Below are 18,557 nucleotides of genomic sequence, written 5' to 3'. Positions count from 1 at the left end.
GTGACAGAAAAGTGGATCACAGTTTATATAAGGTTGAACCTTCCCTTCCCCAAGGGAAAAGCATTTATATTGGAAAAAAATAGTAGTGGTGAGCTCCATCGGTGCCTTCAGGTCTTATGAAATGCTTCTATTTTTCATGCTAAATTAGTAAGTGACTTAGGGACATTCAGTGGGGTCAGGGGGGTGGGGTCAGTCACAGAAGAGGTTTTTATCCAGGGATACAAGTTTTTTCAGATTGTTACTAATTGTGGTAGCAGAAGCTTGTGAAGTGATGCACACATGACTAATTACACAGCTTACAATGTGTTTTTATAAATGCAACCATTGTATCTTTAAGGATGCCAATTCAGGTCTACTGGCTAATCCAGCACTTTGATCCAGCACTGAATTAAATTATCTGAAGAATTGCTGGACAGACTGAGAATTGCTGCAGACATTCTTTGTCCCCAGCGATTAACTCTAATAACTTTAGTCATTCCCAGACCTTTTAGACAAAACCACACAACTGTCCAAGTTTTCTCTTTTCTCTCTAAAAACACTTTAGCTAACGAAATGACACACCACATATATTCACGTTTACTGGATATTGACTCCTACGGATGCTGGTGGTGTAGTGACTTGATTGAATTGAATGGACTGCAGTGATGTGTATTTATTGACACTACTGACCATTGCATTAACTGTTTAGTAATTACAGACAGCTTTATACACAGGTATCCATTTGCAGAAGTTTAAAAGTAACTGAACAACTGACTGTTTAGCAGTTTCGTGACCATGTTCCTTTGTTATTTTATGACAAATTAGGCAGAAATCTGAAGTTGTCATGGTCCTGGGTCGTGCGACCCAGTGTTTTGTGTTTAGTCTATTTTGATGTTTATTGTTTGTTAAGTTATTCCAGCTCATTTGTAATTATATTACCCTTGTATTAAGCCTCCCTTGCCCTTCATGTGTTTATGTCTGTGTGTCTTGTGTTGTCAAGTTCATGCTGTCGCTTCTGTCATCTTCCCCTGTACTCCATCTCCCTGGTTCGTGCGTCTACCTGTCATGAGTCATGTCTGCGTGGTTATGTTTAGTTCATGTCATGTCTAATCTCCATGTTTCCTGTTTTACTTTGAAAGTCTGTATTCAATGTCAGTGTGTTTAGTTTCACCTCTCCTGTCCTGTCGTTAGGTTCATGTGTGTCAGCTGTGCTCCCATGTGTGGCCACTTCCCCTGATCATCCCTCATGTGTATTTAGTCTCGGTGTTTCATGCAGTCTGTGTCGTGTCGTCTGTGTTCCCACCCTCCATGTTGTCACAGCCAGTCTTTTGTATTCATAGTTATGATTTCCTGTGTTTATCCTGGTATCACTTTCCCAGTTTAGTTATCGTTTAGTTTTGTCACTGCGCTTCTGCCTTGTTTGCACTCCTTGTCTTCAGCCACAATAAATGCTCGCTTTTCGTTCAACTCAGTTTCATGTCCACGCCTGTGTCTTCACCTGAGTCCTCCACACACTCTCCACACGGTCTGCCACTGCGACCGTGACAGAAGTTGACTCTCTGTGTTGAACTTGGTTTGGTAGCTTTTCACTGCAACTCTCAATATGAGGTCTAATGGGGAAATTATGGTTCTGCACATTGGTAGTCTGTTGGCAGTCCATTCACTGCCCGTCTACATGCAGAGAGCTTTTGTCGACTGATATAGGCAGTGGCAAAAACATGCGCTGCGACATGTCTGTGGGCTAGTCTTGCTTGTGCTGTTGTCAGCCCATTAGCCAATGCAGAAAAAAAGGAAGTTATAGCATACAAAGAGTGTTAAAAACAAAGAAAAGTGTTCACTGCATGCACTGTGTGTACTTTTTGATGTCTTGAGGCGTCTCCCCACTGTCACTTGTGTTCCTGTTCCAGCCCACTTGTTAACCAGTCAGCATTCTACTGATGTAAAGCATCACTGTCAAACACTGTGTACCTAGGATTCTGAAAAAAAAAAAAAAACTGCACAGGAACACATTTGTGTTGGTTGTCGTCCACTGTCACCACTGTAAACAGACATAACCATGCTAGCATAAAAATATATTGATATAAGTGAAGGAGGTCATCATTAGGCTCAAGACCTAATTTAAAGCTAACAGAGAGATAACAAAAAATCCCCTCTCTGGATAAAAAGAAACTATGCTTCCACTAGTGCTTATATGACTGTAACTAGTGTGACTGATGATAGAAGTAGCAGGAAGAATTATGAAAGGTACAAGGCTATACTGTTTTCTCAGATTTAGCAAAACTGAGCAGACAGCACTTCAAAGTCCAAATGGATAATGACCAAAGCATACTGCAAAAGTAACCCTAGAGTTCCTTGAGGTTAGTGAAGGAGGCCATCCCCATGATGAAAACCAAAACAAACAAAAAAACCCATTATATATATAAACCAAAACGCTTAGGAGTGGCCAAATCAATAGTCAGTCTTATAGATATTTACGCTCTTAAAAAAACATGAATCCAATGGGATTCAACACCAAAAGTCCCAAAAGACCATTAAGACAACTAAGGAACATGATGACAGAATTATTTCCATGGTCAAGAACTATAACTTCACAGCATCTAACCAAGTCAAGAACACTCTCAGGGAGATTATTGTCATGATCAAAAGAAGCCTTTTTTAAATGGAAATACAGAAGGTTTACAACAACGAGCAAACCACTGATTACCCTCAAGAACAAGACGACCAGGTTAGATTTGACCAAAAACATCTGAAAATGTTGCACAATTCTGGAAAACCCCCAAAATATTTTGGATAGAGAAGACCAAGATTAAGTTGTATCAGAATGATGGGAAGTGACATGTATGGAAAGGAAGAGAAAGCATATCACATCATCTGTCGAACATAGTGGAAGCAATGTTATGGCACGGGCGTGCATGGATGTGTCATGGTCCGGAGTCTGCGACTCCGTGTTTATGTTTAGTCTATTAGTATTCTGTGGTTTTGGTTACCTTGGGTGTTTGTATTCTTCTGTTCATGTTCCTATGTTCTGTGTCCCCCAGTCTGTGTTTAGTTGGTGTGTTATGTCATTGCGTGTATGTGTTTCCTGTTTTATTGTGAAGGTCTGCGTCTTATGTGAGTGTTTTCAGTTTGCCTCCCTAGTCTCGTCACGATAATCACTCCCAGCTGTGTTCCCCACCTGCGTGTAATCTCCCTGTGTTCTCTGGGTGTATTTAAGTTGTGTCTTCTGTCATGGTAGTTGCTGGTTTGTCTGTGTTATTTCCCTTCCACCCTTCTGTGTTGATTCTCTGGTCATTCTCCCTGCATGTCACGTTTGTATTCCGGTTAGTGTTTTATTTAGTTTTCCCAGTTTAGAGTTTTCACCGTTTTGTTCCTCGCCACCCTGTCTGTTGTACCTTTTAGTTGCAAATAAACTCACCCTCCACTTCAGCAGCCTGCAGTTGGATCCATTATTATTCACACGGCTTGCCCCGGCAAACCGTGACAGGATGCCAGTGGAACTGGGTCACTAGTGTTTATTGATGATGTGTCTTCTGATAGAAGTTGTGAAGTGTACAGGGCATACACTTTGCTCAGATTCAGCCAAATGCTGCAAAACCAAACAGACAGCTCTTCACAGTCCAAATAGATAATGACTCAAAGTATACTGCAAAAGCAACCCAAGAATTTCTCCAAGCAAGGAAATGGGATATTTGTCAATGGCCAAGTCAGTTACACACTGTAGATCATGACTGACTACAAATTGTTACAATCTTAAAAACAGTCCTTACATTTAAAATGATGTTAGTCTGATCAGTCAATCTTGATTTAAAACCCACCCAAATCTGAGGGACTTAACTGCATGTGTGTTTGTGTCATCTCACACACGCAGACCAGAAGCTGTTTACAACAAAAGCAGGAAAATACCCCACAGCAGTAACTGCTTAATTCAAGATGTAATATGATAACATAAAATAAAGTTGCTTGACTTTTTATCATCATATCACGAACTCATTGTGTCCATAAAGTGGAAACAGTCTTGCAGCAGGATCACACCAGCTGTGCCACCTGTCTACATAGACAGGTTTTGACCTATGAGCATTTTACTAGTTAGCCTAAAATAAAGATATAACAGTAGCTCTGGGTACTTTAAATACACTGGGAAGTTCACCAATAAGTTTTAATCTCAAAATCATACTAAGCAGATGTGAGGGTGTCTTGCAATGTGCCTTTGATGCCAATGGTTGTGGTGATCTCCCTGCAGTTGAAAATATCAGCTAGGCACTCTTAATTATTGCAAAATGATCTATCTGGGTCATCAGGACATCTCACATTAACTTTAAAACACGCTAACTAAGTCCAGAATAACCATCTTGGGGTGATACACAACCAATACAAGAAACTTTGGCTGCCACTTGTCATAAATTAACATTTAAAGGAATGCTTAAAACTGAGGCAGATGGTGCCCCAAATGACATACTTATTTTTAAAACTATTAACTCCAGCTCTGGAAACAGTTGCATTTTTAGTGTAGTTTAGTTTTTTCTGTGTTACCCTGAAAACACAAAGAACTCTTTGTACTTATTGTACTATGTGTAGATGGCTTGCAATGCAGTTTATTGTACTGCAGCCCATCCAAGAAGTATATGCTTAGTTTTTTTTTTTTTTTTTGGTGAAAGAAATTCATTTTATTGATATGTTGGCACTGTAATGACTCCTCATAGTGGTTAACATGTTTGCCTCACATCCAAAAGAGTCCTACTTTAAGGTTGACAACCCAGAATAAGGTGGCCAAGAGCTAGTGTACTCCCAATCCCTAGCCCAGATAAATGAGAGGGTTGTCTCAGTAAGGGCACCTATTAACTTCTGTATGATATGTAGCATCTTGCTAGACATACCTCCACCTAGTTTGGATGTGTGTACATTGGTCTTTTCTATCAAATAATGACCAGACAAAGAAAGACAACTTTGGGATGCTTAGTAAAAGAAAGCAAACACAAGTCATGTCAATTATCCATAAAATTTTAATGAAAAAAACAAAAACAAAATGGCAATGTACCCATTTAACAACAAAAGAAATGGAGAGAAATCGTAAGATCTTGTGAGCCAAGCTCTTATGTACAGCATATTGCACTAGAAAAAGAAAAAACAAAACAAAATATCCCCCATCCTCCGTCAGTGCCTCCATCACACCAATGTCCTGCACTGTTTGAAAACTGTTCAGGAGAAACAGAGCAGTCCCAAAGATAACACAGCCAATGCTTTAACAAAAACTGCTACATCTGGACTGGGTCTCACTTCATAGGACACATGAATGTGAAATCCTTGAGACCACTCTGAACATAAAGAAAGCAATGTAAAGACAACACAAACTCTGTGCACCGAACCGAGCACAGGAGTCTGAAGTAAGTCCCACTGTTCAGTTCATGTATTAAAAGCGATACTGTGGTTTTTCACTCCATTAAATTACATTCAAACCCTTAGGATACAGATTTTTTTTTCAGGAATGTTGGACATGCATTTTTACTCCATTTACATATTATCGAAAAAAGCCCTTGAACTGAGAGTGACAGAGCAGACTTGGCAATATCCAAAATCAAAAATGCCTCAACATTGAAAAAAAAAAAAAAAGCATTTGTAGAAAAGCAAAGGTTGTCTTGTTCTAGTTCTTACAAAAAAAAAAGTGTGGTAAAATTTAGACTTTTTTTTTTATAAAGATAGCAACAATAGCTCAGTCAAATCATGTCTAATGTATAAAAAACACCAAATCACAGCACTTGACAGTAAAGATGTACTCTTTCTTGGATATACATTTTTTTAATAAATTGAAAAATTTTCATATTAAAGACACTGAAGGTCAAACATATAAAACAAATGTTTCACGTGAGTCGAGGTTGCAACAGTGGTTGGTAACAACAGGCTCAGATAAACATCACACCGACTGAGTGGATGCTCTACCCAGCTCACAAAAGAATTCTGGGCACCATGGTGGCTCATTCCTCCTATAAACGTAAACCCCTACTAGACTGCAGATTTGTTTTTGTTTAAAAAAAAAAAAAAGCACAAAAACCCAGACAAGCTAGGCCTATCCAGCATTTTACAGATCTTAAAAAGTTTCAAGCATCTAGAGGGGAAGATCAGCGCAGGAGTAGAAAGAGAGAGGTGCGAAATACAGTATACCGATAAAAATAGTTTTTTTTACAGTGCACATTGATTGCAAACAGTCGTTTCTGATATTGAGAAGGTCTGCATGGTGAAACTCGCCGTTCGTGCTGAGAGATGTCAAAGGTTGAGCCTGTGCCTCGCAAGCTGTTGTGAGAAGTCAAACTGATTTTTTTATTTTTTATTTTATTTTTCTGGAAGTTGATCTCACAGAGCCCAAGTGAAACAGGAGCTGTGACCAGTGACTTTGAGAGATATGCCAAGTGTCGATGGTGAAGATGTGGCAGGTCGGTTACTCACAAGGCACATTTTGTACATTTGATTGTCTGGTTTTCGCATGATTTGTAAAGACTCGCACCGCTGGTGTGAGGACGCACGAGGCACATGGCTTTAGTCCAACCTCCCCACACACAGGCATCAAACACGCAACTGAATGCACCTCAACAATGAGAAGAAAAGGACTGTACACACTGAGATAGCATTTATACAGTAGCACTGGGCAAATATACATAAAATAAATTAGAATAAATTATCTCTCTCTCAAAAAAGCTAAAGGAAACTTTTCTTGTTAAGCGCAGGGAGTAGTTAATGAAAGACAGCAAAAAGCTTTGGACTGAAGACCAAAAAAAAAGTGTCATGGCTATCTGATTTGGCTCAGCGATCAGTGTTTGCAGGAAACGTTTAAATCAAAGACAAAAACCTGACAATCTGAAACACACTTACAGGCTGATGTTGAGTTAAAACTGCTTTGGAGAATGTTTAAAGAAAACCAAGTTTGCTTGTTCGGTGTTGAGTATGACATCAATCAAGATTAACTGGCATCAAGTGAGTGAGTTCTTGGCATCGTGTCCTCATTCAAAAAAAAGTTTTTAGCACAACGCAAGTGTCACAGAATTAACTACTCCCTGAAGAAAAAAAATGAATGAAGAAAAAATCTGACAGTGTCTTCAAAAATCTATATCATGAATCTGCAACAGACTGAGAAAATACAGCAAATGAGTCCTTTTAACTTCATATTTAAAGTCCTTAAAGACTTCATTGACGGAACAGTGGTTGCATTGCTGTAAAATGTGTCACTAAAGTAGCAGGTGTCAAGTGAGGATGTGTAGCGCTTGCCCTGCCCCCAGATGCGTCTCTCGAGCTACTAAAAATGGTTCTTAAACTGTACAGAAGCTGTTCCTACTAAGTGAAGCTGAATGTACCACTGACAGAGATATAATGCGTATTAGCACATCAGGTGCACCTGGAGTGAAATAAAATAAAAATGCATCTCTTTAACGTAACCCAAAAATGTTTCTGTAACAAAGAAGTTTGCAAAGCGGCATGTTCAGGGGAAGTCTGACTGCAAATACTGCTCATTATTGACAGCTGAAAACTTAAAGACGGTTACTGTGTCCACTGGCTTGAATATTGCTCACCCTTTAAAATACTCCCAAAGCGATGGAGCAAAGGGTAAAAACTCAGATTGTCAACCCAGCCAGAGAAATACAACCTGGAATCCTTTTTTTGGGGGGGAATGATGATTTTTTTTTCCCCAAAGCTTCTCCGCTGTCTGATTGTTTCCGTTTCCCTGATCGTAATCCCATGAGTGAGATTTGTTTGACTTTGTTTGTGCTCATTTGGTTTCGACACGCATCACAAACAGAAATCGTAATCACCGTCACTATGTCAGGTCTTGAAATATTTTCTAGTACACCTAAATTCAAGTATACATGCGTTACAAAAACAGTGTCTGAATCTCCACAGTTTTTGTCGTCACCTCCAGCTTGAGTGGTACTCAGGCGTGTAACGATACCGTTCTGCAAGTGTTCCTTCAGCATGAAAGTTCTTCGGTTTGGTGTGCTCTCTGATGTTTGTCTGCACACTTTTCAAGCAAGCTGCACTCAACGCTGCACTCCGTTTAGTCCAGTAGCTAAAGCATGCTAACACGGTTAGCCTTGAAATGAGCCAAGCACTGTGGCAATATTATTATGCAGGATTAATGTTGTGTTAACTCTCACTACATGTTGAGTTTGTGTTGCACAGCCAATCAACTGATGTCTTCTCAAATTCAATAGCTCTGTCAAATGAAATTGCACTGTTTCCTTTCATGATTTGTTTAAATGAATGACGATCAATCAATCTGTCTACAACACCAAGTTTCTGTGTACCGTTACGCCCCTCGTGGTACTCGAGATGCAGATGATGTCAGTGAAAGACAGGTTTTTATAGCATCCTATATCTACAAATTTGAATCTGAGCTGACCGACATCGCAGTGATAAATTGCCACAATGTCAAAACAACCTTTTTTTTTTTTTTTTAAATTAGCCGATGTGGAACACTAAAAGGATGAGAAGTTATTTTGGGAGGATAAACAAAAATGTGCCTTGAGTCCTCAAGGTTGAAAGTCAGTATCTTTAGCACACAGAAATGTCCACGTCCACAGTCTGTCACCATCATAGTGGCCTAATCTTAAATGTAATCATTTTTTTAATGATTTACTTGATGCAAAAGACTATGCGCTGTGGCAGGAGAGAATAAGGCATTCCCTGGACTGATGGAGGTCCTTCAAGACTTTAAACACCAAATAAAAGAGCTGTTTACTGTACAAAATAGGTAATCTTACAAATATTTCGAAAATATCTCTTCAAACAGAATGGCTTCTTCTCGGAGAGGCAAAAAACAAACAAACAAACAAAAGCAAGAAAAAAATTGATCAGTCTCCGTCCAGCGGTGACCAGTGTCTTCTTCATCTCATCGTTTTCTACTAGAAAACAAAAATCCAAACCCGTGTTCCATCTTACAGTGCCGTCCAGTCCAGTCCCTCATTTCCTGTTCGGAACGTAAGGGGCTGAGGTGAGGGCCAGGAAGAAGTCCCTTCATCTGTGCTCCCCTCTCAGATGGGGAATGACAGCCTCTCTTGGAAACAAAAAGCCAAACAGGGCCATGGTAAGGCGCATCCAAAAAGGCCGGTTTTGTCTGTGGTGCCTCATAAACTGCAAGGGGACAGACAAAAGAAAAGAAAAGACATGTTGTCAGCCTCAACAAGGTGTATAAAAGCTTCCTGTCATATCAGAATCACAACACTCGACAGTTGTGAAAGTCAATACACACACACACACTGATTTCAATTGAAAAGGTTTCTGAGGTAAAGCATTGTGAACTGTGGTAAACCCTGTGAGATGAAACCATATGACCGACTAGACTGGATGTTTCCACAACATTAGCTTGTGTCGAGAAAACCTGGCTGTCACACGCATACCAAAGTGCCTTCAATCCCCACCCCCCCAGGAAGTTTCATTCTCCTAACAGAAAATATTTATAATGATTTACTTGGTTTCAAGCGAAAAAGTTGATTGAAATATTAAAAGGTTTTAGCTCCCAGAATCTGACAATCATCCCAGCAGCATTACTTCATCTGCCTTTCAAAGATTTTAGTTGTCCCTCTAATTAAAGATTGCACTGCTGACTTCAATACAAGGAGCTCTAAGTGAAATGCTTTCAAAGAAAGCGTGGCTGCAGCTCAGCACAGCTCTCCTTTAATAGCGCAGTCAGCAAAAAAAATAAAAATGGAAGCAAATTATCAAAACAAAGCAAAGCAAAAATGAAACCGTTCCCTCATATTAAGCAACCGTCTCATTTTCTGTTGGGGTGCTCGTGCCTTGTGGGCTACAGACAGATGAAGGGGTTCTTGCTGCATCCTGAAATCTCCTGTCTCCACCTCCTCGTCTCTAATCCTGCACCGCTCCCTCTGGCATCCTGAACAGGCGCGCTCAGACCTTGCAGCCTGTTGCATAAGCATTCTTGTTGGGCAAACCCCCCACCCCCCCTGCACTCTCTTCACCAAGGTCTCTACCAGGCTAGCAATCAGAGCCAGCCACAGGCTATTTGATGCAGAACTAGCAGACTGAGCTGAACCAGCACTGCTAAATGTAACCCTAATTGTCCTTAATTGCCTTAATTTTACACTGCTGAGCTTATTTAAACACTACCCTTGTGTTTCACATGAAGCTCATCTTTATGCATTCACTCTCGTTGGTAGTGAGGAGTATTGTGTGTTTTGTTCGCCACTTTTAGGGACAATATCTGCGCTCACCTCCCCCGTTTCTTCAGTGTAACAAAGGGTTAATTTTTACCCCCTAAGTGACGCCTGAGCATTTAAGCAGCCAGCCACCAAAGTAGTCAAAATTGATGGACAAGACTCAAACCACAAACACAGCGTGTCTCACACTAACAAAAAACCCACACATTGGCCCACACTGGCAACTTCTGCTTGGAGAAGCAAGTGAAAAAGTCTAACAATAGCAGCAGAGATGGTACAGACAAGTGATTGGATATCATACAGGAGCACTTGTGATTATTCCCCCTTTGGAATATTCCTACAACAGCAGTATCTGATCCTGTATGATGAAACCATCTCCAGCGCAGACAGCAGACAGAAAAAGAAAAAAAAAGTCTCTTATCTCTCTGTCACAGAGTTACACACGCAAACCAAAACACACGGAGAAAACACACACGCCGAGGCAGGCAGCGGGACAACTGAGGTATTGTGGGTAGCCGTCATGTTACTGGCTGTGTCTATAAGTGTGTGAGTCAGACTCTATTTTTAGATGAGCATATAAACAGCCGACCGAGTCTACCCAGACACAGACTCGCTTCTAACTCCCATTTGTGACGGTCTCACCTGTCCTTTCTCAAACCTTACACCAAACTCAAAACCGTATACAGCTTTTCTTTTCATCAGAATGCTTCTCCAAATGCATTACCCACACCTTGCTGGCAAAGCAAATCCTCATGGCAGCAGATAAGAAACTTGCCTGTCCCAGTTTATTTGTACTTATTAACTAAGCCCATGAGCAGTCCACTAACTGCTTTGCAAATATTGATGCACAATTAAGTGCTTATCTTGAACTACATGACATGTGTTCACAGATGAGCTTTCCAACTTGAGCCTTGTGTTTGGGAATTTTTTTCCAGTATAAAGAACTTATTAGGAAATAAACCCTAAAGAGTCCTAGTTTCAGGTAACCTTACAAGCAACAAAGTTGATTCTCTTTTAGACAATAAAGAAATTTAGTCACTCCCGCATGAGGTTTCAGTGTTTCAGAAGACAGAGATGCCTCTGACCATAGACTAACAATAAACAAAAACACTGAAATGGGTTGTTTATATAGATATCTATTTATAATCTCCTTCTTGGTTTTGTTCCTTTCGTGAAGTTGCTAAATCACGGCTTAATAGTCATTTAAGAGTTTTCGTTTTCTCGAGAAAGTGTCTGAATGACTGTTCGGGCTATTTTTAGCCGATGTGGGCTGCAGTAATTTAAGCTGGCAAAACTTCTCCCTTTTACCCAAAGAGCGAGCCACAAATTGGCACAACTTAGCTGTAATTAGTGTCTCTAATCAAGGACACATGTATAAAATTTAAAAAAAAAAAAAAAAAGGTAACACAATATAGTCTGAGTTTTAGCAGCTGTTTAGAACTGCTGTTCCCTGCTGTCGCTAGATCTCACTGGCACGCACAAACTGTGGTTCAACAACCTAATTGAGCATTTAGATATTATTCACTTCTTCTTTTGTGTAATGTAAGTTAAATGATGTTCAGAGAGTCTCTACAAGTTATGCCTGGAAATGGATTTGAGTTGCCGGTGTTTGAAGGTAAGGGTTGCTATGGATCTGCTTCGCCACTCGGGAGCGAGGCTTACCAGTTCAACGTGATCCTGTTGGAACTTGTCTCCAATTTCCCGTAGTTTACGACCAACTTGCACCTCAACACTCAGCTCCTCGGGTCTCTCTGCCACGCTGTCAATGTCTTCCCCTCTGTCCTCTTCCTCCTCCTCTTCAATATCTCCCCGGTCTTCCATGGGCTCAAAGTGAACAGGAAAATGCAAACGCAATCCGGCGTAGCCTAAAAGGAAAACATCAAGCTTCTTAGCACTTCAGTTGTTGCTAGGTTTTTTAAAAATGGTGAGAAGTTGTGGTCAGTGTTACTGCCAAGATCCCTACATAAGTAATATAAGCAGTTTTTGATTTGAGTAGGTAGTAGTTTCAGTTCAGTAAAACTGCTAATGTTTTGCTTATGAAGTTAAACTAGGCAGTTAAAAAAAACGGGAAAAAAAGAAACCTTTTGAAACCGAGGTTTACTATCTTGTTTACTATTAGTGGCCTCAAACACAGTTGTGTCTGACTCGCCTACGCAAATATACAATATAAATATGATGCTATAATAGTCTGTAAAACTAAAACAGGTTTTTATCAGATCGTCTCATGACTGGGCAAATTACAAAGTACATGAAGTACAAGTGAAGAGTTCATAATCAAGAAAAGTGAGCAAGAGTGACGGCAGGTGGAAAACACCTTATTAAATCAACAAGATCCTCAGTGATCCGCCGCCTCTTTCTGGGTCGTGTCACTGAGTTTACTCACTGCCTGACAACACGTTTTCCTACAGTCGTGCCACTTGAAGAAAAACAATTTTTTTTAATGTTATCATGTGTGCAGAACGCTGTGACATTTCGCCCTAACAGAACAACGCAATATCTTTAAGAAACACTGTGTGGAGCGATGGCATAAAGCCAAGTGCATGACATCCATTACATTGAATGACAAGGTAATAACAGTCAGTGGTGTTTATGCATTGATGACTTTAAGGCGGAACAATAGGCACCTCTCAAGCACTGATACCGAGTCAACAAGCAAACAACATTCTACTTCAGCGTCTGTTTAATTCACTTATCATGATGTCATACTGATTTGATTAGATGTTGGAAAAAACTATTGGATTAAAACTGAGGCACATATTAACACTGGTATGTCGCTTTACGTGCTTTACAATTATTGTTGTCTATTTTTATCTTTTAAAGAAATGATCATTTAAGATCCAAAGTAAAACAAAACTGGATCTTCTGTAATAACCACTGATCAAATTCAGATTCATTTTTTTCTTCGCATTATGTCACAAGCATATGCCTAATACTGTACTGAAGACAGTTACATAGAGAGTTAGTCTTATGAATATTATAGCACAAAGGGATCTCACAGAACTGATTTCTAGGCTTATCTGTTTTGCAGTGGTATTTTTAAATAGCATTTTGTTTGTCTCATGCTCCAAGATTTGCATCTCCTCATACAGCACCCCTGACGAGAAACCCAAGAGATAAAATAAACTGCTTGTAGTCCAAAGTTAAACCGCATTGTTTCTAAAGCTACAAGCCCGCATAACCTTCAACAGGCTCACCCCCTCCTTACCGTGAAACGGTAGGCAAGGCTGCCGTTGTAAGCTGCAGGGCAGCGTGTTGACGCTGTTGTTGCTGTGGCTCTGCGACGTGGACATGGCGGCGGTGACGGCGGCGAGGGCCTGTCCGGCTGCGATCTGTGCGACTCGGTCTTCGTGTTTGACACCCCTAAAGGGAGTTCCCCACAGTTGCGAGATGGGCTGTGACATATCCTCCTCCTCATCATCCATCCGACGCCTCAGCGGTAAACTTCCTGCAGAGAAAGAAGAAAGGTACATCAAACTTTTCGAATGAGATCAACCGGCATTTGTGCGCACAAGTGTTTTGCTAGTGTAAATACAAAATGTTTCAGCAGGATTAGGTTTGATTCTTGGCTATGTTTACGAGCCATGGCGTGCAGGTAATTTGGGTGTGATTTGTTTTAAAACAAAAACAAAAATTGCCAAATGTCCCACTGCTGTCAGTGGCAACTTTGCCCTCTGGCAGATGGGCATGCATTGCACCCTATCTGTATTAAATGGAAATAAATCATTAGTCATTATAATCTGCATTAAGAGGCTTATGTTGCACGTGGTAATACTGAAAACAAACAAGCAGCGATGGCTCCGTCAGAAGAAAAGACCGATCTGTAAACGTATGTGTAAAAGAAAAATAAACATACAACCGCCAACTGTATAACCTTGTTTTTATTGCAGTGATGATTAATAAGAGGAAACAAATGTATGGAAACACCCTATATAGGGGGACCCAGTGGGCGGCTAAAGACGTTACACCAGAGCTGCTACCCTCCTGCAGCACATTTTGCCAAGCTGTTCCTCACAATATGCCAAATTGTAATTGAGTGCCAAAAGATCCACAGCAGAGGCTTCCCCCCACCCCTCTCCATCAGAATTACTTTAATCTGAAGAGTGTGCCTCACAGAAGAGCACTGTCAGGGAATTCAATTCTACTCCTCCATATTAAGACCTTTACTTCATGTTCCAGCTCACTCAACCACTGGATAGCCGCCTGTCCACACCGTTAACCTGCGCTGCACAGAGGGCAGAGTGTGAGGGGAGACCACAGTGAAACCACTGTTCAGGGTAGACTGTTTTGCGCCACATACAGTGAGTGAGATAACGAGTTTCACTCCATCCTCAAATATGCCTCCTGAACACATACGCTCACGCTCTCTTCCTTGTTGGCAACACGCCAGTCTGAACTACTGTTATATCATTTTGTCAAGGGTGGCTGTCTTTTCCCTTTGTTGTGTAAGTGGAGACAAACAGGCTGAGTTGTCGTATGCAAAAAGTTGAAACTGGATACACTGGTATTGTGTTTACTGAGCGAGGCGGCCGCAGCCATATAGCTCTCTTTGCATGATGTCATATCACATGGAGTCAAACAAGGAAACTGCATCTTTAACTGCAGTGGAAAAACACCGTCACTTTGTCTCATCCGATTGTTTACTGGCAGAGGAAAACAGAATTATTGACCAACAACACCCCCCCCCCCCCCCCCCCAAAAAAAAGGAAAAAAAAACATTTAATAGGGAAATTTGTCAATTCACTTGTGCTTTAATACAGCTACAAACTGCTCAACTCTGTGCCAACATCTCCTCCAGACCAGTTAAGCAGTACATTAATTAATGTTATGCAAGCAGCAAGTTTCACTGAGCTCAAATGTGCGCTTGTGTATCAACTGCATTGCAAGCCCTGTCTTGAATTTCCACTGGCAGTCATCATGAGGGCTGGCAGCATTACCATACTGTCAGACACATAAAAAAATAAAAACAAAACCCCAAACATAGACAGGGAAATACACAGACTAGAGGCAGACCCACACAAACACACACACAAACACACACTGCCTGGGGGCTGCAGGGAGGCCTGGCAGCCACCACAGTGCTGGTCAAAAGTCTCAAAGCTCCAGTAGAAAGTGGCTCCCTCTGCTGCACCATCTGTGCACGGGCTCTGCTCAATGCAAAGCTGGGACTTGGGGAGCACGAACACTGAACTCGACTGCTATGCGACCTGCTGCTTTCATGCAACTAGGAGTGCTGGATGCATGGTCTGGTTAAAATAAAACCTATTAAAATGGGAAAAAAAATAGGAAAAGAGTAGTCTGGTGTTTATTATTTTTTTATTTAATGACCTACTTTTTTCATTTTTTGCAGTTTTTCTGGTGATCTACGTTTGGTTTTGTCATGTGGAAGTTAACACCTGGGGTGCAAGTGCGATAAAACTGCACAAAAATAATCGACTTTAACCGACATTTACGTCAAGGAGGTTCAGCTCGACCACAAGGACTCGACAGAGGACCGCCGGCAATCTACTGCGATTTATCCACATCAGAAGGACCATATTCCGGGCAGCTCAGAGCGTAAACACGCCGAGCTCGAGCGCTTGCGTGTTTACGCATCTAGAAAACTCGCAACCATCGCATCTCCTACCTTAAGAAGCTTGACAAAACATCACGCACAAAACGACCATTGACAAACGCAGATAAAGTTGACTTTAGATCAATGCATTTTTGTTATGTAAATCAGTTAGAGACAACTTACTTTAGTCTTTGGTCTTACTTTACTTTAGTGTTAAAAAAAAAAAAAATAAATAAAACCGAAAACGCACGACAGCTAACTAGTTGTATTAAAGAATAAACCAGGACCGCGTTTATTTGTATTCCTACTATTGCTCCAATTATCCGGCGCTGACACGTCCTCCCGAGAAATAAAACCATTTAAAACAAACTTGAAAAGCGTCTAAAAAGACGCCAGTCACGTTGCCTTACACACAAAACCACTTACTTTTAGCGTCCGCAGTCATTCGCCGGTAATAAACCTTCGCTAAATTACATGTAATATGCGAACAATAACGCCTGTCGCTTGTCAAACACCGGGAGCAACCAGGAGCCCGGGACGTGGGGAAAGCACGCGCGAGAGGTGACAAATTCAACCCGTCACTGTCCCCTCTTCACCGAGTCCGTTAAAGAAAACAAGACAAGGAAGTCTGGCTAGCATAGAGAGACGGACAGAAACACATGTAGAAGCGCTCACTGCCACACGCCAGCCACCTGACAGGTCCGCTCCTCCCGTCGCTGCCCGGGCATGCCCGAGCTGCCCGCACATTTGTTGATAAACTCCCACAAACAGGCGGCACGCGACAGCTCAGCGCGCGCAGATAGACTCGTTCTCCAAATCAGAACAACCGGGCGTTACACTCACCGCCAATATACGCGTTTTCCGTTGTGATCGGTGGTATCTTGACAATTTGCTGTTATCTTGTTTCCTACAGATTGCTGTGATGAGCCTCGGTACCTTCCTCGCATTACAACTACTCATGAATGTTTGCTGACTAGAGTGAGGGGTTGTTTTTTTCTGTGTCAAAAAAAAAAAAAAAAAAAAAAAAAAGACGGGGAGAAGGGGCGGATCCGTCCCCCGGACCCGCCCCTTCTTAATAATGTGAAAGGACCAGAGTCAGCCTGTTTATGCAAACATAATACATCGAGAGGATATGCTTTAGATATCACTTTTTAGCGTGTGAGTAGTGGTAAAGAAGCATTACATTTTAATCAAGTCCAAGTAGTAACGGCAGCCTTTGAAAATATTCAAGTAAATTATTTATTTATTTTTTGTTGTTTGGTTTTCGATGTTATACCTGATACGGATTAGTGCATTTCTGACATAAACTCATATTATAAGCTATACGCAAAATCTCAGGAGGAAAAGGCACATGAATGAAGCCTTTTGAGTTACTTCAGTAATTATAAAAAAAAGCTATTTAGGTGCAAAGCTAATTTACATTTAGTTGTTTTTTTTTCTTTTGTTGCATGGTTTGTCGAAATGAATAATAATAATAATAATAACATAATAATAACCACAATAAAAGGTGACTGGCCCTTTAAGAGAACAGCCCCCTTGCTGAACACAAGCTGGTGACTAGCTGCAAACCAATCAGCGGGTTTGTTTTGGTCACGCCTTCTCCTCCGTGTATCTTGACACGTGGAGGGCAAAAAAAAGAAAAAAAAACCGCAAACCGAAATCCGACATGTGACTGCTTTCAGCGCTCTGCTCAGCTGATTGGGAGCTGCTGCTATAGAGTGGATGTACCCACCCAATTGCTGGGGTCCATATGACGATGAGCTGTGTACTGTCAAGGCAACAAACAGACTCGCAGATGGCACGTATGGATCTCAGTGAAATACAAAAATACAGTAGTATCAAATGTATGTCAGCCTCATATGATCTATCACATTGGAGTAGTTTTGTATTGAAATGTGTCATTTTTAAAGAGACACAAGTGTCTGCTTTATACCTTCTGCATATATCATAGTTACTTGTAACATGTTGATTTTACAGAATAGTCTGCATGATGACTTCTTTTGTACTTTTTACAACAGGATTCAAATGCCTCTAATGCCTTCCTTCCTTGACAACAATGGATTGAAATAACCATAGAGCCCTTTTCAGTCCATCCCCTGAAGGCACCCGTAGTGTCCTCCACTGATGAATGCACAGTGACACTGGTATAAACAGCAACAAGGACTGTTGACCCCCATTGCAGGGTGGGGGCATGCCTACGCATGGCATCACTCAAAAGATGAAGAGGGGAGAGAAAAAAAAGTACAGTGAAAACCAGTCTGCTAAAAGGGGTTGCTGAGTGCAAAACAGCTAAGCAAGAAAACCGAGACTTTTTGATCATCTTGTGAGTCAGATTTCCCCCCAAGAGACCATTTCTGGATGACAACAGATGCTGTGGCTTTTGCGTACAGTCCTGGTCAGCCTGTGCACAATGTTATGTTTTCACACTGTCCTGCCCCTTTGTTGTGCAGCTGCTAACGTGTGAATTTCTCAACTATTCACAAAATTCCCATGCAGACTTGCTGAGAAGAACGAGCAAACAACCGCGCCTCCGCCTTGTTTAAGCTGCAGTTTGACAACTCCCAACCCCCCACTCACACCAACTCCCTTTCACAAATCCTTGCAGTGAAAGGGACCCCACCCAAAATTTAAAGAAAAAAAAAAGAGCGAGATAAGATGGTGGTTGTTTTTGCTCTCTCTCTCTCTCCCTGTCTCTGAGTCCATGTTTTTTAACCTCAGTAAATCCCATCAGTTGTCAATCAGTGAACATTCAAGCAGACTGCAATGGCATAGATGATGATAACATCTGAACCATTTCTCTCCAAATCCCATCTCCTGACAGTTGTGAATTAAATCTGTACAAGGTCTTACAATACCAACCACATTGA

At 41.1% G+C, this 18,557-nt stretch overlaps 1 protein-coding gene across 3 annotated transcripts; it reads right to left on the bottom strand.

Annotated features, from left to right (window-relative positions):
- Positions 1-4,961: 4,961 nt before the first annotated feature.
- Positions 4,962-16,680, bottom strand: LOC146691772 (uncharacterized). Of its 3 annotated transcripts, none has more exons than XM_085431746.1 (4): positions 16,534-16,680; positions 13,345-13,584; positions 11,802-12,004; positions 4,962-9,093 (listed from the first exon to the last, which is right to left on the bottom strand). In XM_085431746.1, the coding sequence occupies exons 2-4, from the start codon at positions 13,559-13,561 to the stop codon at positions 8,977-8,979; spliced, it is 537 nt and encodes a 178-aa protein (XP_085287872.1). In that variant the 5' UTR covers positions 13,562-13,584; positions 16,534-16,680; the 3' UTR covers positions 4,962-8,976. The 3 variants fall into 3 exon arrangements, with proteins under 3 accessions (XP_085287872.1, XP_085287873.1, XP_085287871.1); XM_085431747.1 differs by lacking the exon at positions 16,534-16,680 and adding an exon at positions 16,366-16,424; XM_085431745.1 differs by lacking the exon at positions 16,534-16,680 and having other exon boundaries at positions 13,345-13,624.
- Positions 16,681-18,557: the final 1,877 nt, after the last annotated feature.

The sequence above is a fragment of the Copadichromis virginalis genome, linkage group LG15 (genome assembly GCF_057382275.1).
Source record: "Copadichromis virginalis isolate Kocher_CV1m ecotype Utaka linkage group LG15, C_Virginalis_male_GT1.1, whole genome shotgun sequence".
Classification (NCBI taxonomy): Eukaryota; Metazoa; Chordata; class Actinopteri; order Cichliformes; family Cichlidae; genus Copadichromis; species Copadichromis virginalis.
The sequence above is the reverse complement of the archived record's forward strand: the minus strand, read 5'-3'. Positions and strand labels throughout refer to the sequence as shown.